This window comes from Mustela putorius, unplaced genomic scaffold (assembly GCF_011764305.1).
Source record: "Mustela putorius furo isolate JIRA1106 unplaced genomic scaffold, ASM1176430v1.1 tig00003867_pilon_pilon_pilon, whole genome shotgun sequence".
Lineage (NCBI taxonomy): Eukaryota > Metazoa > Chordata > Mammalia > Carnivora > Mustelidae > Mustela > Mustela putorius.
In genome coordinates this window covers 929413-951399 of record NW_025422019.1, presented here as the reverse complement: position 1 = coordinate 951399, position 21987 = coordinate 929413, and the positions used below count along the sequence as shown (strand labels likewise).

Here is a 21987-nt window from a genome sequence, read left to right as displayed (position 1 = left end):
GTTCAACATCACTAATTATCAGGAAAATGCACATCAAAACCACAAGATATCACCTTACACTTGTTAGTTAGACTAAAAAGTCTAACTTGTTATTGTTATTATCAAATGCACAAATACACAGCAAGAGGAGAGAGGAGAGGCTGTGGGGAAAATGCAATCCTTGTATACTATTGGTGAGAATGTAAATTATTGTACCCACTACATAAAACAGTATGGACATTCCTCAAAAAATTAAAAAATAGAATTTCATATGATCCAGCAAATTCACCTCTGGGATACATCCAATGGCAATGAAACCACTATCTCAAAAATATATCTGCATCCCCATGTTCATTCCAGCATTATTCATAATAGTCAAGACATAGAAATGACCTTAGTGTTCATCAATGGATGAATGGATAAGACACACACACACACACACACACACACAGAGTAGAATATTATTCAGTCATAAAAAGAAGTAAATTCTGCCTTTTATGGCAACATGGGTGATCTTGAGGGCTAAGTGACATATGTAAGACAAAGACAAATAATGCATTATTTCAGCTCTATGTAAAATCTTAAAAAGCTGAATTCATAGGAGAAAGTGGAAGGGTAATTGCAGGTGATGGAGGGTGGGGGAAATGGGGAGATGTTGGTCAAAGGACACAAACTTCCAGCTATAAGATGAATAACTTCAGGGATCTAATGTACAGTATAGTGACAATAACTGACACTATAGTATTATATACTTGAAAGTTTTTCAGAAAGTGGTCCAGTTTCATTCTTCTGCGTGTGACTGTCCAATTTTCCCAACACCATTTGTTGAAAAGATTGTCTTTTTTTCCATTGGATATTCTTTCCTGCTCTGTTCAAGAGTCATTGACTATAGAGTTGAGGGTTTATTTCTGGGTTCTCTATTATTTTCCATTGACTTATGTGTCTGCTTTTGTTCCAGTACCATACCGTCTTGATGACTACAGTTTTGTAATATAGTGTAAAGTTTGACATTGTGATGTCAACAGGTTTCTTACACCATACACAAAATTAAACTCAAAATGGATGAAAGGAATCCACCAAAATCCTAGAGGAGAATTTCGGCAGCAACCTCTTTGATCTCAACATACAACTTCTTACTAGACATGTCTCCAGAGGCAAGGGAAACAAAAGTAAAGATGAACTATTGTGACTTCTTCAAGATAAAAAAGCTTCTGCAGAGAGAAGGAAACAATCAGCAACACTAAAAGGCAAGCTATGCAATGGGGGAGGATATTTGTAAACGACTTTTCAGAATAAGGGCCAGTATCCAAAATCTATAAAGAACTTATCAAACTCAACACCCAAAAAAACAAAAATCCAGTCAATAAATGGGCAGAAAAGATGAACAGATAGTTCTCCAAGGAAGATATACAAATGGCCAACAGACATGAAAAAGTGCCCCACATCACTCAGCATCAGGGAAATACAAATAAAAACCACAATGAGATACCACCTCATTACAAATACAAATACAGGGGCGCCTGGGTGGCTCAGTGGTTTGGGCTGCTGCCTTCGGCTCAGGTCATGATCTCAGGGTCCTGGGATCGAGCCCCGCATCGGGCTCCCTGCTCCGCAGGAAGCCTGCTTCCCTCTCTCTCTCTCTCTCTCTCTCTCTGCCTGCCTCTCTGCCTACTTGTGATCTCTGTCTGTCAAATAAATAAATAAAATCTTAAAAAAAAAAACAAATACAAATACAAATCAAAACAGTGAGATACCACCAGTCAGAATGGCTAAAATGATCAACTCAGGAAACAACAGATGTTGACAAGCATGCAGAGAAAGGGGAATACTCTTACACTGTTGGTGGGAGAGCAAGCTGGTGCAGACACTGGAAAACAGTCTGGAGGTTCCTCAAAAAGTTAAAGATAGAGTTACCCTTTGAGCTAGCAACTGCACTACTAGGTCTTTATCCTAAGGATACAAACATAATGGTTCTAAGGGGCATGAGCACCCCAATGTTTATAGCAGCAATGTCCACAATAGCCAAACTATGGAAAGAGCCCAGATGTCCATCAACTCAAGAATGGATCAAGAAGAAATGTGGAATATTACTCAGACGTAAAAAAAAAAAAGGAAATCTTGCCATTTGCAATGAGGTGGATGGAACTAGAGGGTATAAGGCTAAGTGAAATAAGTCAGTTAAAGAAAAATAAATACCATATAATTTCACTCATATGTGAAATTTAAGAAACAAAACTGATGAACATAGAGGGAGGGAAGAAAAAATAAAATAAGATAAAGACAGGGAGGGAAGTAAACCATAAGAGATTTGTAACTCTAGGGAACAAAATGAGTGTTGCTGGAGGGGAGGTAGGTGGGGGAATGAGGTAATTAGATGGTGGGCATTAAGGAGAGCACTTGATGTAATGAGCACTGGGTATTATACACACCTGACGAATCACTGAATTTTACCCCTGAAACTAATACTACACTGTATGCTAACTAACTTGAATATAATAAAATTTTGAAAGAAAAAAAAGTTGCTGAGAAAGTAAACCTTAAATGTTACTACTATACCCTATGTTGTGGGGAGATGTTTTGCCATATATACATGTTTCAAATAATCAGATAAATCAAATAATCAAATAACCCCTAAACTTTCATAATATCTCAATACAGTCAGGAAAAAATATAATACAACTTAAAAATCTGTAAAGGACTTAAATAGACATTTCTCCAAAGAATATATACAAATAGTTGATAATTACATGAAAAATTCCTTAATATCACTAATCACCAGGGAAATGCAAATCAAAACCACGATGAAATATCACTTCATACTCATTAGAATGACTATTGTTAAAAAAACAACAAAAACACAGAAAATAACAAATAATTAATTAGTAAGGATGTAGAGAAGTTAGAGTCCTTTGTCAGTGCTCGTGGGAATATAAAGTGGTGTATAAAAAGGTACAATGTAGAAAAAAGTACAATGGCTCCTCAAAAAATTAAACATAGAATTACCATTATGACCCAACAATTCTACTTCCAGGTAAATACCCAAAAGTTATGAAAGCTGAAACTTGAACAGATATTTGTATACCAACATTCACAATATTCACAATAGACAAAAGGTGGAAACAACTCAAATGTCTATCAAGGGAAGAATGGATAAAAAATATATATACATACAGTATAATATTATTCAGCCTTAAAAAAGAATGGAATTTTCATTCATAACTACAGTATAGGTGAACCTTGAAAGCCTTATGCTAAGTGAAATAAACTAGACACAAAAGGACAAATATTGTATGTTTCCATCTATGTGAATTACCTACAACAGTCAATTTCATAGAGAAAGAAAGTAGAATACAGGTTACCAGCACCTAGGGGGAGAGATAAATGAGGAGTTTTTGCTTAAATGGTAGAGTTTTTGTTGGGGGTCATAAAAATATCTTGGAAAGAGAGATGATGGTGTATAACTATGTGAATGGACTTAATGACACTGAATTATACACTTAAAATATATTGAAATGAGGGGCGCCTGGGTAGCTCAGTGGGTTAAGCTGCTGCCTTCGGCTCAGGTCTTGATCTCAGGGTCCTGGGATCGAGTCCCACATCAGGCTCTTTGCTCAGCAGGGAGCGTTCTTCCCTCTCTCTCTCTCTGCCTACCTCTCTGCCTACTTGTGATCTCTCTCTGTCAAATAAATAAATAAAATCTTTAAAAAATATATTGAAATGAAAAATTCAATGTTACATATATTTTACCAGAACTTTTAAAAAGAAAAAGAAACAAACTGTTACAGCTTTTTTTTTAAAGATGGAAGTTTTAAAATATAGGTAATTTTGTGCTCACTTCTGCAGGACATATATTAAAACTGGAACAATACAGAGAAGATTAACATTGTCCCTATGCAAGTATGACATGCAAATTCATGAAGTGTTCCATATTTTTAAAACAATTTTTAAAAAATAAAACAAAATACAGTTACCTTTGAAAGAACAAGAAACCACCCAGTCATTGCAGTAGGCCACATCATGTGAATGTATCCCTAATGCTCGTTTGTTTGAGATTGTGGAGGACATCTTTCTGCAGGGCTACTAGCCTGAGTACTAGGGTGCCTCTTGCCACATCCATCCTTGGAGCCATCATCCTTCTTCTCTACTCCAAATTTTGGCTCTTGAAACCACCTACTCTACCTTTCCAAAGTGTGGCTCTTGAAGTCTTTCTTCTCCACGTTGACAGTGCCAGCCCTCTCATCCTTCCTTGTGGGCATAGGAGCCCACCACCTCACCTCACAATCTTCTCTGAGGATCTATTGAGGCTATTATGCTATTGATCTATTAGGCTATTGATCTATGAGGCTGCAAACCTGGATTTTTGCACCCAAACTGAAGCACTTGACAGGCTACTGCCATATTTGTGCTCACAGTCAGGTAAAATCCTTTGAATTTGTCAGAAAGCAAAGGTTATGGCCAGAAGGTCCGAGACCCATAGTTGAATCAATAACCAGGGAACAAGGGCAAAGAACACTATTTTTCCATTCCAGGAAAGAAAAGTGTTAGAGCCACAGCCCCAAAATGTGGTGAGTCCTGATGAGAAAACTACATGTGTTATAAAAATAACATAATGCAAGTTTACAATAGAACACTATTAAAAATCACTCAGTAATGTCTGAACTAGAACATCCTGGTATGAAAGATCTTTCCAGGGGTCCTCGGAGAAGACCTGATCCAATGTCTTTGGGGAAGAAAAAATATTATGTATTATAAAATGTCCATATAGTTTGTTTTGTTTCTTAAAAATAAGGATATTTTTAAACTCTCTGAGGGACGAAAGTAGATGGCTTAGAATAGCTCTCAATGGCCAAAGGGTGACAAATTGGAAAGGAAAAGAACAATTATCACTCATTAGAAGAAGTTAAGCCCGTAATTATTCCTCAAAAGGGGAAAAGTTTAAGAAAAATATAAAGTCCTTGTAATGAAAAAGAGGGAAGACCATAATAAAAGAAACAAATGTTTATTAACTTTAACTAGTAAGGACTATGTAGTCTGTAGGAGTCTTATTCTTAATTTACGGTATATGTTGCAATGAAACATAGATCCGCCTTTGTTTCTACCTAGTAGGGGAAGAATTGACTAAAGGAATTCTGCTGGCCAGAAACTGACAGGAAAGGTCAGATCTATACCATCAACACCTGGAGAGGGGACATCTGGGATCATGCATGCTGCATCAGTCAGCAGAGGTGACAGCAATGGAACTCTCGACTCTGGGGTGTTGAGAAAATCATGGCCTTTGCCATTTACGCTAGCCCTGATCTCTTTCTGGCCTCAGCCCACACCTGTACTGGGCGAACCCTATGTCCTTCCTTCTGTTACTCACTGCCTGCATTCACCCCTATTGTGTGGAATCAGCCCCTTACCTCCACCCTCTTCTACAGCCCACTTCCCCTCCGAGGAATCAGCAGCTTCGTCAGCACCAGCTGTGTGTTCCCGCCCCTCTCCACCTCACATCTCTTCCCCCATGTTCTTGGCACTGCTCCTTGAGCCATCCAGTGACTACTTAAGCCATGCTTTATTCCTTTCCCCCAGCATGCCATCCCTATGTCCTCGGCCCAGGCCCAGCGGGGAGATAGTTCCCACAACGTTTCTGCTCTTCCCAAGACTGCTGCAGGGCAAAGCAACAGAACACCTCACACGATGAGTAGCAGTAAAGGAAGTGCCTTGTTCCCATAAATAATATAATCCGGTCCAAGGAAGGCACTCTGTAAAGAAGGTTCTGTAAGACTTCTGCCGCGCATCAGGAGACTGGCCTGCCCCAGATCCGCTCTGAATCCTGGGTAGGAATCTCGACTAGGCCCCGTGTGATGGAACCTTTCCGAGAAGGTTGGGGTTAAATCTTCCTGGACGCTACAAGCTGCGGAGATCAGGGTACCCACACCTGTGCACTCTAAGGCTTTCGGACCACTGCATAGGCTTGCGGTCTGGAGCCAGGGGAGACCACTGCGCTGCTCTACATCCCGGCAGCATTCGTAGCTGGGCCTGAGGAATGAAAAACCACAGCCTTGCGAAGAGTCAGAGACAGAGACCAGAGAAATACTTAATAAAGCGAGGCTGACCGAGGTCCGGGTGGCACTGAGGCTACAGTTCCCCGAGAGCAGCTCCCAGCCGGGCCCAGTGCTTTTCACGTCGCCCCCAGCGGCGCGGGGCCTCGGAGGACGCAGACAAGCTCACTGCCCCGCCCCCACCCCGGAGCCCTCCCTCGACTTAACCCTTCCATGCCCGCTTCCTGCCACAACAGCCCGCCCCTCCAAGCCTCGGCGAGCCGGCGCGGGCCCTCCTCCTTTCCCACCCCGCGGGGGCGTGCGGCGCCAGGAGCTGACCGTGGTGCTGAGCTCGGCGCGCGGCTTGGTCTCGGGCGCGGCTCTCCGCCCTGCCAAGGCCGCGTACTGCGACACTCCCGGTCACGAGCGGTAAGTCGGCAAAGACCGAGGATTTAGGCTTCGGGAGAAAGGGGATGATTTGGAAATTTCTGTATGTTCTTTTGAGCGATGGGCGGACTGAGTGAAGGAATCAGGGTCTGCACCCTCTCTACCCCACAGTGTCCTGAGCGGATGTTGCGGAGTCTGGGGTCTGGGGGCGACGACACGTTTTGGTCTGGGCTAAGAGAAACCTTGAGCGCGGTTGTGGAGGCTGGGAAAGAACAGATAAGACTGGAGACCCATTTTCTTTCAGCCGGGCAGCCCGGGAACACCTAAAGACTCCCTTAGAGGAGGTGGACCAGAACATTTGCTCCCCAAAAGGTCCTTTGTCTCCCCAGCGTGGGGATTGGGTGAATTGGTGATGTTCTTGCTGCAGATTCTATTTCTGCTTCATTCCCCACCCCACACCCACCCCATTACACGAGGCTTTCTTTCTCCACAATAGCCTTCACTCCATCCACCCTGAAGGTTTTGGCTTAGACAAGACACCCTCTACGGAGGTAAACAATTGCCCCATACATAGGCTCCTACGCTGACCCCAATGTCCAGGAAGTCCCTTGGTGGGGCTCCCCTCTGAAGCCTCTGCTTTCCTATCACCATTCACCTCTTTGTATTTCAAGGCTTGTGATTTTATTGGGTGTTGGGGGCGGGGCAGGGAAAGGCATGGCAAATGCCAAAACTATTAGTCAAAATTTTTCTATCTCCAAAACACTGCTATTATATGTGTACCTGCAAGGTTTTTATTTGCTCCATGGTATGCCCAATCACTTTCATGTTGAAAAAGGGAAGAAGAAAAAGGGAAAAGAAAATCCTAGGCAGTGGAGTTAAAGTTATTCATCTTGTAGAAAGCAGCTAGTAGAATTACTTCATTTTCTCAATTTGCAATAAATCCATATGCAAGCTCATACTATGTGTAAGACTCTGAGAGGAAAGATTGGCATACATGGAAAGTCTCTGTCACTATTTACTTTCCACTAGGCCCTGGTCTGCCTTCTTCTTCTTCTTCTTCTTCTTCTTCTTTTTAAGATTTTATTTATTTACTTAACACAGAGAGAGAGATCACAAGTAGGCAGAGAGGCAGGCAGGGAAAGCAGGGAAGCAGGCTCCCTGCTGAGCAGAGAGCCTGTTGTGGGGCTCCATCCCAGGACCTTGGGATGGAGACCAGAGCCCAAGGCAGAGGATTAAACCACTGAGCACTCAGGCACCCCCCTGGCCTGGCTTCTAATCTGCTTTCTTTTTATTTTATTTAATTAATTAATTGATCTATTTATTTATTTATTTATTTTCAGCAAAACAGTATTCATTGTTTTTGCACCACACCCAGTGCTTCATGCAATTCGTGCCCTCCCCAATACCCACCACCTGGCTCCCCAACCTCCCACACCCCCCCCCCGCCCCTTCAAAACCCTCAGGTTGTTTTTCAGAGTCCATAGTCTCTCATGGTTCACCTCTAATCTGTTTTTTTGCCTCCACTCTTTGAGCCTGCTTTCCATTCTCATTTACAACTGATCCATTAAAACTGAAAATTCACCCCTGTTACTCACCCTTGATGGTTGGCTCTCCATTGTGCATAGGATAAAAGCCAAGACCCAACCTGTGAACTTGGGTCTGGTGCAGTCTGCCCTGCATATCTCTAGGCCTCATCCCACTGGCCTGCTGCTCTGGCCACCTGGGCCTGCTTTCAGAGCTTTAAATATTCTTCATCCTTTGCTCAGCAAGGCCTTTCTGAGGGATGTTCCCTCTGCCTGGAATATGTTTCCCACATCTCTTACCTGGTTGTTTTCCACTGTCTTTTAGATCTTGGTTTAAATACCACATCTGTGAATCAGAGCTGATTAAATAAATACACAAGGTGGTCCCTGTTCTCATGGACTTTGGAAGTTCATTTTAGAGAAGCAAGACTCAGTCCAAGGTCTTAGTGTCACTGAGACCTTTCTCAGAGAATGATGTGCATAACGGTAGAATGAAAAATGCCAGATTCAAAAAAAAAAATATACCAGATTCAGCATTCTATTTAGAAAATTTAGGCATAAATATGTGACTAAAATGTCTCAAAAGCATAAATATTTCATTTAAATAAGCAGTAGCATTTAGAGTCAATGGCATTTAGAGTCCTGAAACTTAGAGAGTTTTCAACCTCATTGGGGAGTAAGAAGACCAAACAAGCAACAGAATGAGGAGCCAATGATCACTGAGTGCTAGAGAGTAGAAGGCACCAAACCAGGGAAGGGACAGTGCTACTTTTTCTTTGGGGAGGGATGTGGAACATGGTAAAGGACCCCCTCTCAGGTTTCACGCTGAGCACCACTGGAGAGGTCTTTAGCTAGAGGGTTACAAAGCAGAATGTGCACTTTTGCAGCTGGAAACCTCAACATATTTGGCCCCTGCCTTCAGGCAATGACAGTGTCAACATCTGGCTATCCAGATAAGTTCTACTCTGCCCCTGAGAACTGTCATGGAAGGTGACTGCTCAGCTTCCTCCAGTTCGGCAGTGGGCCCTCTAGCTCCCCAAGGGATTTCCAACTCATGTCACAAATGGACCCATTTCTAAAGAGTCAGGCTCTGATAAAATATTTTAATGTAGAATCTGGACTGAACATACACTGAATGTCACATAATTGTTCCAGTATTTAGCAAGTTTCTCAATCATTATTCTGAATCTTAATGCTTATTTCCCTATCAATGTGCCAAAGTGTTAAACTCAGGAAACAGAGTTGGCAACATCAGTGACACTGAGTCCAGCCATCTGTAGAAATGATTGCTATTTTGAGACTTTATTTTCCAAGTTCAGAATATACTGAAATTTCCAGTTCTTTGTGATTTTAAATCACTTAACTGAATTAAGAATTAAAAATTCAGTTTTATTTATAGAGATCAGATCTCTATATCACCTAGAGTATCAGATAAACCATTTCAGTTCTTGTAGTTGCAATTTCTTCACACAGTGAAGTAATCTTTATCATGCTCACTTGAAGTTATTCCTAAGAGCATAGTAGTAAAAAGGTTTTTGTAAAACATAGAAAAGAGATCGCATAATAAATATCTCTAAAATTTCATGTCATAGAAATTACATTATCTTCAATTATAATTTTTCTAAATTTGTGTGCACTATACTTTCTATTTCAATCACCATTTTCATTGTGCTTGCCAAAATTCTTCATAAAAACACATTTATTAATTGATTTTTAAGTTTCCCATGAAGAGGAGTTTGAACTGTTGGTTCAAAGAATATCTATCATGATTAAGCGCATATAATCAGAATTAGATGGGCTTGGTTTCAAATCTTAGTTCTGTCACTTACCACATGGGTAAACTGAACCAACCTATTGACTTTTCTGGACCTTAGTATCTCCTTTGTAAAATGGAGGTTACAGCAGTATATCTCATAAGGTTATTGGCCAAGCTCTCACCTGGATAAGAAGATGTAACCAAGACTCAAATCTGGGTTCTCCAACTCCAGAGTCTAGATAGTATCCACTATGTTGTGGATATTAAAACCAGCCAGATAAGAAGGACTTATCTATGCCACAAAGGACTATGGGGAATGAAAATGGGATCTGCAGATACAGGGTAGGAAAGGCTTGGGCACATGCCACCTCAGAAAAGGCAGAAGGCAGCTTGAAGCACTGTCCCATCCAGGATGCTGCCACCAAGAACTGAGCTGCCCCCAGAGCCAGATCTGGATTCTGTCATTTTCCCTGGTCCAGGGCCAGCTCCTCCTATCCTTCAGCTAGAAGTCCCAGGTGTTGCTCTGCAGGGTAGGAAGCACTGCTTATAGGTGGGAGTAGGGTTGAGGCTGGTCAGCTTGCCCCTGTGAACCCCTACAATGACAACCTTGTCACCCCTTTTCATCTTCTTCAGCTTTAATGTTGTTAACTGGGCTGTGAGGCAGCCCCTCTGCTCACCTGCAGGTCCTCATGGATAAGCATTTGAGAGACTCCAGATCTGACCCTATATGGCTTACATCTGTCTAGCAGCTTTCTGAAGGTAGCTGCAAATCTGTGTGGACAATGGACCCGAAGGCATGCAGACTGACAGAGCCACTTGCCTTTACACTTGCTGCATCCCTCCCTCACAGACTACAAATTATGGGGGAGTGAATTCAGGAGCTCCCTATCAAGAAAGTCCTTGTGGAGAGTCAAAGAAACCCCAAATTCATTCCTGTAATCTTTCCCTGGACAAACTGACAGGATGGACTGTCAGATCATCACCAAGGAGAGGAAGAGCTGCTGGAACAGGCTGAGCAGATGGACTGTCAGACCATCACCAAGGAGAGGAAGAGCTGCTGGAACAGGCTGAGCTGTGAGCTGGGGGCCAGTGAGAACGCAGAGAGGGAGAGTCCAGGAAAGGTCACAGGTGGTGCTCTTGGGCATCACCTTCTTTTGTTCCACTCTTGTAGGCTTCTAAACACATTCCAAAAGCAACATGATTAAAACTATAGATTCTTGCTTCTCTCTCTCAAACCAGCTCTTGGCACAGGCCCCTTCCTTGCCTTTATTCAGTTTCTACTTCCTCACCTTTTCCCACTTCTGAGTCAGTATTTACTGTTCCTCGGTGTTGATGACTTCTCTCTCTTTATTCAGTTGCTGGGTCCTAGCACTTCTGCCTTTGAAAGGCCCTATATAATTTCACCTCTCTTATTTGTGACTTATGACTATAGCTTCCATCTGGATCTTATCTCCACATACTTAGCCCACTTTAGTTACCTTTTGTGAATCTTCTCTGCTCAAAACTTCTCTCTAATTTATTCTGTCCTCCACTCAAAGGTCAGAAAAATTGTCTTAGACCACCAACTTTGTTATGTTACTGTTTCTACACACCCACTCACTCAGAAGGCTTTCACAGCTCTTCACTGATTTCAGAGGAAGGTCACACTCCCCAGCTATGCAAAAATGGTCAAGATAACACTCTTACTGGCTTCCCCACACACACCCAGGACAGACATTGGTAATCAATCCCAACAGTCTGTCACATTAGATTAGACTGGACATCCATCTGGGTGGCACTCTGGATGGCACTCCAGACATCAACACTTCTCAGGTGTGCACAGAAAGCGATACCTGCCCATCATGTTCTGTGTCTATCTAACCTCCCTGGTCTTGGTCTCTTGTCTGACTCCTCACTTTGGTCTTCTACCATGATGCCATCTCTCTTCTCAGTGCTCAAACCCAGCATGCACTGTTATATGCTTGGCTGTGCCTTGCCCTGATGGTCTCTGTGTAGACGGAGTCTTGCCTCCTCAGACAGATGCAGTAGCCCTGGAGGGCAAGGTATGTGTCTTTCCTTCCAACTGATAAGTACCCATGTCCATCCCAGAAGGCAGGCTTGGGTTTTCCTTTGAGCTTTGTCTTTTAGATGAAGGCAGGAGCTTATTTATTGAATCCACTGCTTCTTCACTGATACTGTAAAGTTGTGATGCTATATGTAGAGTGCTTGGGCCTGGAAATGGAAATCTGACTTGGCCAGATAAAGTTTGAGAGGATGCTTGGTTGAGTTGAGAGATCACAAACATAAGAACACCAGACCCCAGTCTGCTCTCAGTTTAGTTCCCACTGTGTGTGACTTTAAGCATGTGATTTAGCTTTTCTAACATCAGTTTTCTGTGGAGCAGTGGGTAGCCCTGGAGCAGTGAGCACGGGTGAAGCCATTCTCATCTCCCTCTCCCTGCCTCTGCAGAGAATCCAAATTTAGTTGTCATCACTCAGCAACAAGGCCACAGTGTAAGCAGACATAGGCAGAGGTCTTCTAGAGCCATAGGCCTCCATCTTGGATTATAAGTGTCTCCTGCTTTCCTTCACAGCAGTTTGGGGCACTGGCAGCATGGAGCTGAAGAGAGGGAAGACCTTCATCAAATCCAGCCTGCAGATTTCCCATGAGAAACCCCCAGATCCATCAGCCACCTCTCTGGCCGGGGAGGATACAAGTCCCTGGTCAGTCTCACCAGGAGGGCAACAGCGGCCCTACTGTGAAAGGGCCCCACAGGTTAGTCCCAGCACCCAAGGATATGACAGATGTTCCAACAATGGGGCAGAGCTGGAACCCCAGGTGGGGGCTGCAGCCTTCTGTGGGGCCACCTTCAAACTTGTACGAAAGAGCAAGACTCACAACTGTGTGCCTGAGGCTGGCAGGGCAAGCACAGCCACAAGGCAGCTGGTGGGCAGTGCAAGCTTCCCAGGGCCCCCCGGCAGCCAGCGCATGATTGATTACCGCCACTTTGTGCCCCAGATGCCCTTTGTGCCAGCTGTGGCCAAGAGCATCCCAAGGAAGAGGATCTCCCTGAAACGACCTAAGAAGTGCTTTCGGAACCTATTCCACATTCGCAGAAACAAGACTGAGAACTTGGCCTCACTAGTGACCAAGGGTGAGAGCCTGTCTTCCCTTGGGGAGCCATCAGAGGATGGTGGGCAGCCAGGCAAAACTTTCTTCCCTTTAGGTGAGGGACTGGGGCCAGATAGCCTGTGCCAGGACCTATCTGACAGTGAGCTCCTGCCTGACTCTTCCTTTGACCTCTGCAGGGCCTTGTGTGAGGATGTGGCCTCTCTCAAGAGCTTTGACTCCCTCACAGGTTGTGGGGAGATCTTTGCAGATGAAAACTCAGTGCCATCACTGGAACTGAATGAGGGCCCAGAGAGCCCAGCCCAGGTATCCCAGATCCTTGAAAGCAAGGTTCTTAGGGGCCCTTTCCAGGGCAGTGTGGAACAGCTGGCATCTCCTGCCCAAAATGAGATGTCTGACTTTGCCAAGTTCTGGGACAGTGTGAATCACTCTGTGAGGCAGCAGCACCGTGCCCTACTGGGGCCATGGCTGGGGGGTCCCCAGGGGACAGACACAGACCGTCCTAGACTAGATGCAGCTGGGCTTGCTGAGCTACCCCTGTGTCCCTGCAGGGACCCCCACAGTGGCTCCAAAGCTAGCTCCATAGACACAGGTACCCCTAAGAGCGAACAGCCAGAATCCGTGTCCACAAGTGATGAGGGCTACTATGACTCCTTCTCACCTGGCCTTGAGGAGGACAAGAAGGAGGCTTCAAGCTCAGGCACACCTGCAGCTGCCTTCCCCCGTGACAGTTACAGTGGAGACGCCCTCTATGAGCTTTTCTATGACCCCAGCGAGGGCCCTATAGGCCCAAGCCTGGATGATGACTTATGTGTGTCTGAGAGTCTGTCAGGGCCGGCACTAGGAGCGCCACTGTCCATGTGCAGCTTCCACGTGGGGGCAGAGGAGAACTTGGCCCCAGCACCAGGGCCAGATCTGCTCAGCCAGGGCTTTTTGCAAAGCTCTTGGAAGGGCAAGGAGTGCCTGCTAAAGCTCTGTGACACCGAGCTTGCCATCACCATGGGCATTATCAACTGGCTTCGCCGTGGCCCTGAACTCCGTACCCCACCTGCCTCAGCTCCTGGAGAAACTGCAACCTCACCCAGGAGACAAGCAGAGAATCTGGGAGCTGGCTCTGAGGAAAAGGGCCCAGATCCTGTGAAACTGGAGGGCAGGGGGCCTGGGGCTTCAGATGCAGGTAGAACTACTGTGGGCTCAGCACCCAGCAGACAGGAGCTGTGGGCACATTCTCATCCCAAGGGCCTGCTTGCTGGAGAGAGTAAGATCACAGGAGGGTCCAAGCAGGGAACCAGCACTCTGCCTAGGGACTCATCTCTGGAGTGTGCACAAGTGTCTGGGGAAGGAGGGACACAAGGCTGTCATGAAGGCTTGTTTTCTTCTTTGGGGTGTGAAACCTCTGCAACAACAGACACTTCCAGCAAAAATAAGATCCCAAACCCTTGGCCTGGCTTCCAAGAGCCCAGACCTCCTGGGAATTTGGAGTGCTTCCAAGATCCTTGGAGGCCAGATCCTGGCAGAACCATTCTTGATGTAGAACCTCCCCTGATAGGCTGTGTGGCCCAGGTGGCAGCTTTGCACATCCACCCAGACTGCCAACCCCCTTCTATACACCTGCCAAGACAGGACACAAACAATGGGCTCTGCAGGCAGCCTCAGGCCAGGGGCCCTGATATTCTCCAGCAGAAACAACCTAACAAATTCCCTAGCATGCCAGTTGTATGTGGCCTGCCCTCCCTGGCTAATCCTCTCCACAGCCCACAGGACCAGAGGTGCGCAGGTCACATCCTGGACCTTAGCCAACTCAGGGTGGAGCCCACCAGGATGGATGCCCAGGCTTATCATGTCTCCATGGATGACCAGCCCCTTCAGCTCAGTTCAAGGGCTGTGGAACAGGCAGCACCTAGGGGCCGGCTGGATTCATAGCCCCTCTTGGTCCTACTACCCAGCTGAGCCCCCCGGGCCAACTCCCAGGATTCCTGGACCTCACTTCCCCTGTGCAAGTGCCCCAGAAAGTTGTTATAGTTTCCTGGCCCATGAGGGCCTCCTCTGCAACCAGCCGGAAGAAGGGCCCCCAGACCAACCATGGCTGAGCCTCACCTGTAGCATGGGCCCTCACTTACCAGAAACTGTGTCTTTGGGGCCACATTCAAGAGAACCTAATATCCAAACCTCCAGCCTCTGTCCCTAATGTGAGGACTGTGGGGGAGTGGGGGTAGCAGCACACAGGCAAGTGGAACAGAGCATTTTAATGTGGAGGCATCCATGCCTGAACCAGTTCAGCCAGACCAGGTACTGGGCAGCCCAAGGCCAAGGACAGCTGCACAGCTGCCATTGCTCTGAAAGTGTGCCTCACTGATTTCCCCACAAAGAAATGAAGATTCGAATCCCAGTTGGCTGTAAAGTGGCCACATCTGGATTCTCCTCATATAGCATGTTAGAGAGAGGAGCTCAGGCTTGAAACTGATGGGAAGATAACAGTACATCTTATAAATGGCAATTGAGGGAGTCAAGATGTCTGCATAGGGGTTGAGAAAAATAAATGTGTGGCCTAGGGCTTAGGGGTGGGATGCAGAGTGGGAAAGAGGCAGGATGGGGCACTGTAGATGAGGTCAGGAATGTTCATTGACCCCACACCAGTCTGCTCTCTACTTCCAGAACAAGTAACCACAGTGTACTGGGGTTCTGAAGGACTTCTCATGGGAATAAGAAGCAAGAACAGCCTCATCTCATTAAAAACCTTGAATCCACAGACAACATGTGTTACTGTGCAACTCTGCCAGGGCTAGACCCTGCAGACCCTAGTCAATAGGAGTTGGTGAATTCTCTGTCACAAATCAGACCAATAATTTTCCCTGACTTCTCTAAATGAAGCCAAGGATAGCAAAATGTTCTTAGGGAAGAAGCTGATTGATTGTCCACAACTCTGCCATTTTCACCCCTTCACACTGTCAGCATCTTTGCCTCCCCCTTCAGGAAAACTTACCTCGAAATGGAGCTGTAATTCTCATCCTTCTGAAAGCCACAACAACATACACAGTACCAAATATTCAGAATCATGGAGGGAAAAGGAGGCCCTCATCCTCAGGAAGGGCAAGTGTCAGAACATCAGGTACAGTGACAGACCATGCATCAAGTTTCTCCATGAAAGACCCTACCTCACCCATAATGCTGCAGTGAGAAGCAAAGGATGGGATACCACAGATATGAAACAGTTCCTGGAAGAAAGGTCATCATAGAAAGGGGTAGGTCAGGTGGTGGGGGAGAAATTCCAACCAGAAGGATGCAGTCTCACAGCTGACCACATTCTGGTGCCTCTCCTGATTGTCTGAGGCTTCATTTCAGACTAGAAAATGCTCTGCAGCCCTTGTTAACAACTGCTTACAGGGGCCTACTTTTTGCTCCTATAGGCTTCTGACCAGGCCCATCCCTGGGACATTTCTAGTCTTCTTGGAAAACCACACATGATTCCCTCTCCCAGGACTTCCACAAATGGTTAGGATTATTGAGCTGTGCTGGGAGCAGGTTACACATGGAATAGTTTACCTCATCCCTGCATCAGCCTGAATGCAGCTGTCTTCATTTCTCAGATGTGGAGACCAAGGCACGGAGTGCTGATGTGACTTGCCAATGAACATACTCAGTTAGTGTGTGGGGTTGGTGGGGTTTGAGTCCCACCCTTTGGCTAGAACTTCTCTTGCTGAACTCCTGCAGTGAACTCCTCTTTCAAAGCCTTCACTCCTCCCTTCTCCCACAGCACCCTCTAGGAGCCAGCTGCATGTCTCCCTGTAAGCAGCCTGAGTTCCTGGGGACTGGGGGCATCCTTCATTCAATCATGGTCCTTATCACTTTGTACTACACATGAGCAGAGCAAGTGTTCATTACATATTTACTTGTTGAAAAATGAAATATCAAAAGATTGCTAGTGGTTTTGTTTTCTTATTGAACATGAACCTATGTCTGAAGAGTAGCAGAGTTAAGATTTTACTTTTAGGAGTTCTGAGGGAGTGTTTCCTTGATGTGACGTGGTGACTGGTGGTGATGGGGAGAATCCAGCCAGTGCCAAGAGTGCTGATAAAAGCAGAAACCAAGGAGTTCCGGGACCCAGAGGTTATGGTGAGGGTGGTCTGCAGTGACCCAGCAGCAGAGCAGCAGAGATGCCTACCTGAGAGGGACAATCAGCCCAGTGGCTATCACTCTGGGAAGCCTCTTAAGTAATCCTGACACCCTAGAAATTTCCATTTTCTGCAATGTGGTGGGAGATCACAGCAGTGGCCTGCAAGATACCTTGCTGAGAGAACAGAGGGGCTTCCCTTCCTTTTATGTCCAGTGGTTCTGAGGAAGCCTCGGGCTATCTCTTGCCACATCCCAACTCTTGGGTTGCCCTCCCCTGAAAGAGGGGCACAGGCAGTGCCAGTCTAATGGGGCTCTGCAGGCCTCAAGTATGTTCTCCAGGTTGACCCACTGAGAGGAAATAATAGAACTGTTGGGCCATCTCCTAGGATAAGTACTTAGTCCAGTGTTGGGAGTAGCAGAGGGCTGTGGGGCATTTTCAGAATTCTGGTCATTTCTAACCCTCTTATTCATACATGGCTGTAAAAGTTAGAGGAGGTTGTTTCTCCCATATAAAGTAAAATCCTAGCTCATAGATGTCCCACAGAGTCGGAGTGACTCCCCAGGGTCATGCAATGATAAGCAGAGGACTGAGGTACACCCTGGGGCCTGTGCACTGTGCCTTTCAACCTTCCAGCCTTCCAAGGTTGTACTGGATACTGGGAGGTGCTGGGAAGGGGCCAGGCAGCCTCCCAGCCTGCCTTAATGGTGAGGGTGGCCTGGGGTACACCAGCAAGCCTGGATCAAGAGATCAAGAGGGAGGTGCTGAAAAGGGGTAATTATAGGCCAACACATGCTGAGGGGGACCCAGTGAACTATATCAGTCTTACCTTTCCTGGTTTCTTATTTTATTTTGCTTTACATTTTATGGAATGGGGTAAATACAGGATACACACTCAAAAGACACAGAAAACAATAAAAGGTTAGTCTCCTTCCTTCTTTAATCTTTCTGTTGTTTTGATTACAAAACTAATTCTCATTTACTACAACCAACCCAAACTATGTAAAGTGCTGAGTCCACTTCCCTGACTTTCTTGAACACTAGAAGTGTCCTCAGACCCTTTTTATATCCATGACATAAATACACATGAACTTTCATCTTTTTCACTGCATAGCATATCACAGAAATCTTTTTTTATTTAGAATCAATTAACATATATTGTATCATTAGTTTCAGAGGTAGAGTTTAGTGACTCATCAGTTGTGCATAACACCCACTACTCATCCCCAGTTACCCCATTCTCCCACCTACCTCCCCTCCAGCAATTCTCAGCTTGTTCTTTATATTTAAGTCTCTTATGGTTTGCCTCCCTCCCTGTTTTTACTTTATTATATTTTTCTTTCTCTTCTCCTAAGTTCTTGTGTATTGTTTTGTAAATTCCCTATATGAGTGAAATTGTATGGCTGAGTTATTTCCTGTAAGCATCTGCCTTCAGCTCAGGTCATGATCCCAGGGTCCTGGGATGGAGCCAGCATCTGGCTCACTGCTCACTAGGGAGTCTGCTTCTCCCTCCCCCTCTGCTCCTCCCCACCCTGCTTCTGCCTGCTCTCATTCTTCCTCGCTTGCTCGCTCTCTCTCAGACACCTTCTTAGCAGGTACCAGCAGCAAACTGTTTCTCCATTCTCTTGAATAGCTCCACAGCATTCTCCTATAGATAGGAATTAATTTAAACATTCTCCTATTGATGGATATTCAAATTATTTTGATTTTTGTTATTACAAACAATGTTGTACTCACTTTTTATTCTCCTAAATCTTCTTTATTAGAGTCCTCTTAAAAACTGTAAAAATGAAACTTAACAGTGAAAGGATGCATTTTAAAAATGAACAACACATTCTGTTTCCTGTACCTACTGCAAGGAACAACTGTCCTGAGGCCCTGATGTTAATGCCCTAGGCTCCATGGAGATAGGGATATATCACACATACCCATATTTGGGAGAAGAAAGGTGGTTTTACTTTTGTTATTACATGTAAGACCTTGAAAATTGCCATTTCTATCCTTACAACAAGAAAAATCTGGACAAATAAAATCAATGACTTCTTGACCCATCAGAAAATGGCAAATAACTTCCTTGAAACATGGAGAAATAGGCGCATTCAGAGAAATATAACAACCAAGACCTGGAGCAGAAGCTCCAAAAAGACAAAAACTGGTAGAAAGAGTTAAAAAGTAATCTTGACAAATTCTTGAAGCATGAGTAGGAAGCTAGGGAGATAGATAGTCAAGGGGGCATATGCTTTCATAGTCCTTTTCTCTAGGAAACATCAAGTTTTCAGGATGAGGACAGAGAAAGATCCCCTTGTGGGCATGGCCGAGGGAATGGAAAGGTAGCTACTGTTAAACCCTTCAGAACCTTCTCCCAGCAGGTCTATCTCACAGGGGAAGGACTTCTCCAGAGGGCTATTCTGAAACTTTTCCAACCTGAAGGAAAGGAACTTCACCCCATTCCAGTTCTCTTCAACCTTCTTGTCTCAGGTAAGAATAAGTGAATAAGTATATAAGCAAATAAATACATAATATAAGGTACAGACAATTGGGAGGGCACTGCAAGGAAATAGACTGGAAACAGTAGGAGAGAAGGGATTAGGTCTTCTGAAGTTTTTTTTTTTTTTTAAGATTTTATTTATGTATTAGACTGAGATCACAAGTAGGCAGAGAGGCAGGCAGAGAGAGGGGGCAGGAAGCAGGCTCCCTGCTGAGCAGAAATCCCAATGTGGGGCTCCATCCCAGGACCCTGAGATCATGACCTGAGCCGAAAGCAGAGGCTTAACCCACTGAGCCACCCCGGTGCTCCAAGTCTTCTGAAGTTTAACCCAACCCCTGAGGCAACCCCCAAAAGGACTGAAACTTACTTCAAATCTTAGGAGATAAAGGGACATCACTTTCCTTCCCACCCTACGCACTCTCCCTGCTACAACATTAATAAGAATACCATAATAATAACAGTGGGTTACAACTTAAAGAGCTACAAGACAAAGATTCCATCTAAGGACCAGAACAAAGGGAAGCAAGCCAGAAGAAGAAGGAAAAGGAGGAAGAGGAAAAGAAAGAGGAGAAGGAGGAAAAAAAGACAGTGACAGTGGAAAAGAAGGAAAAGGAGGACAGAGGAGGAGAATGAGGGGGAGAAAAAAGAAGGGGGGAAAGTAAGCCCACTAGAGTAATATGAAGTCTCTGGTTCCTTTAGCTGTGACAAATATTAAAATAGACTCTTAGCCAGATTAATGTAAATCCTTACACTAAAAGTCTGTTTGCCTCAGTACCTATTACCCTATACAACATGTCCAGCTTTCAACAAAAATTTATAAAGCTGGCTAAAGTCGAGAAGAAACAATGTCTGAAGGACAAAGTTATCATCAGAATCAGACTCAAAGTTGTTGGAATTTCAGATAAGTATTGTAAAATAAGTATTACCAATAAGTTAAGAGCTCCTCTAATGAGAAAAAAGTAGATAAGACATAATAACCCATGGCAATATAAAATTAAAGAATTATAAAAATGATGAGTTCCTTGGCATCGCTCATTGACAGATTCAACATGGCTGAGTAAAGAGTCAGGAAGCTTTATTAGAAAATATCTTGAGACAAGTAAAAATGGAACTCCACATACCAAAACTTATGGGATGCAGAGAAAGCAGTATAAAATAGAAATTTGTAATCTCTACATTAAAAAGGAAGAAAGATTTCAAATCAATAACCTGATTTTACACCTTAAGAAATTAGGCAAAGAAGGGAAAACTAACTCAAAGTCAGCAGAAGGAAGGAATTAATAAAGCTTAAAATAGAGGGGGAGGGGAGAGATGGCAGAGGAGTAGGAGACCCTGTTTCAATGGGTCCCCTAAATTGAGCTGAATATCTACCAGAACACTCTTAACACCCATGAAATCAGCCTGAGATATGATTATACACTTCTGGATCTCTAGGCCAGAAGATCATCAGTACAGGGGAGTGGGAGTGCTCGGACTGATATCGGAGGATAAACAGAAGGTTGAGGGAGCCACCAGAAGTGACCCATTAGAAAGTAATGAAAGTGCCCTGTGATTGGGGACCAGCATTAACTTGGAGACCGGTTAACAGCACTCAAAAAGAACAAAGTGTCTTAAGGGGCAATTGGTAGGATCAGGTGGCCATGAGCATGGGTCTAAGCCCACAGCAGTCACAGGGCAGTGACTGGGTCTTAGCCCAGGGCAGTCACAGCCAGCAACCACCCGCACCTGGGGGCTCCAGTCAGCGGTCCCTAGACCCTGGTCTTTTTGCAACCTAAGACCTGCACCACTGTCGGGGCTGGGTGCAACCTGACCTGTGCCTGAGAGAGCCGAGAGAGCCCGGTGCAAGAAGGAGCCTAGATGCCCTTCAACGGACGAATGGATACAGAAGATATGGTCCATATATACAATGCAATATTATACCTCCATCAGAAAGGATGAATACCCAGCTTTTCTATCAACATGGACGGGGCCTGGAGGAGGTTATGTTGAGTGAAATAAGTGAAGCAGAGAAAGTCAATTATCATATGGTTTCACTTGTGGAGCATAAGGATTAACATGGAAGTCATTAGGAGAAGGAAAGGAAAAGTGAATTGGGGCAAATTGGAGGGTGAGATGAAGCATGAAAGACTGTGGACTCTGAGAAACTGAGGATTTTGGAAGGGAGGGGTGTGGGGGGATGGGTGAGCCTGGTGGTGGGTATTAAGGAGGGCATGCATTGCATGGGGCACTGGGTATGGTGTGTAAACAATAAATCTTGGAACACTGGAAAAATAAAATTAAATTTTAAAAATAAAATAAAATTCATCTTATTATTGTGACTTATTTCACTGTTTGATTTTTGGTAAATTGAATCATCCTTACACTTCAAGAATAAAATTCATTTGGTTTTGGTGTGTAATTCTTTTAATATGCTGCTGAGTTCAATTTGCTAGTATTTTGTTGAAGACTTTTATATGTATATATTCATAAGGAATATTGGTGTGCAGTTTTCTTTCAATGTTTCTGTATCTGGTTTTGGTATTGTGGCAGTGCTTGCTTCATGAAATGAGTTATGAAGGGTCCTCACCTCAACTTGTTTTTAGAAGAGTTTGAGACAGATTGGTATTAAATCT

The 21987-nt window shown here is 44.7% G+C and overlaps 1 protein-coding gene and 1 non-coding gene across 2 annotated transcripts; both read left to right on the top strand.

Moving 5' to 3' along the window:
• Positions 1 to 3806: 3806 nt before the first annotated feature.
• LOC123387960 lies at positions 3807 to 3913 on the top strand. The gene has a single exon (XR_006602449.1). It is a non-coding gene; the product is annotated as a U6 spliceosomal RNA (small nuclear RNA).
• Positions 3914 to 6166: 2253 nt separating this feature from the next.
• AMER3 (APC membrane recruitment protein 3) lies at positions 6167 to 18336 on the top strand. Its single transcript, XM_004777780.3, has 2 exons — positions 6167 to 6431; positions 12241 to 18336. Exon 2 carries the CDS (start codon positions 12261 to 12263, stop codon positions 14697 to 14699), a length of 2439 nt encoding a protein of 812 aa, XP_004777837.3. The 5' UTR covers positions 6167 to 6431; positions 12241 to 12260; the 3' UTR covers positions 14700 to 18336.
• The last annotated feature ends 3651 nt before the right edge of the window (positions 18337 to 21987 follow it).

What these genes read in the sequence shown, in the direction of transcription:
- AMER3 (XM_004777780.3), top strand. Translation starts at nt 12,261, where the DNA reads ATGGAGCTGAAGAGAGGGAAGACCTTCATCAAATCCAGCCTGCAGATT.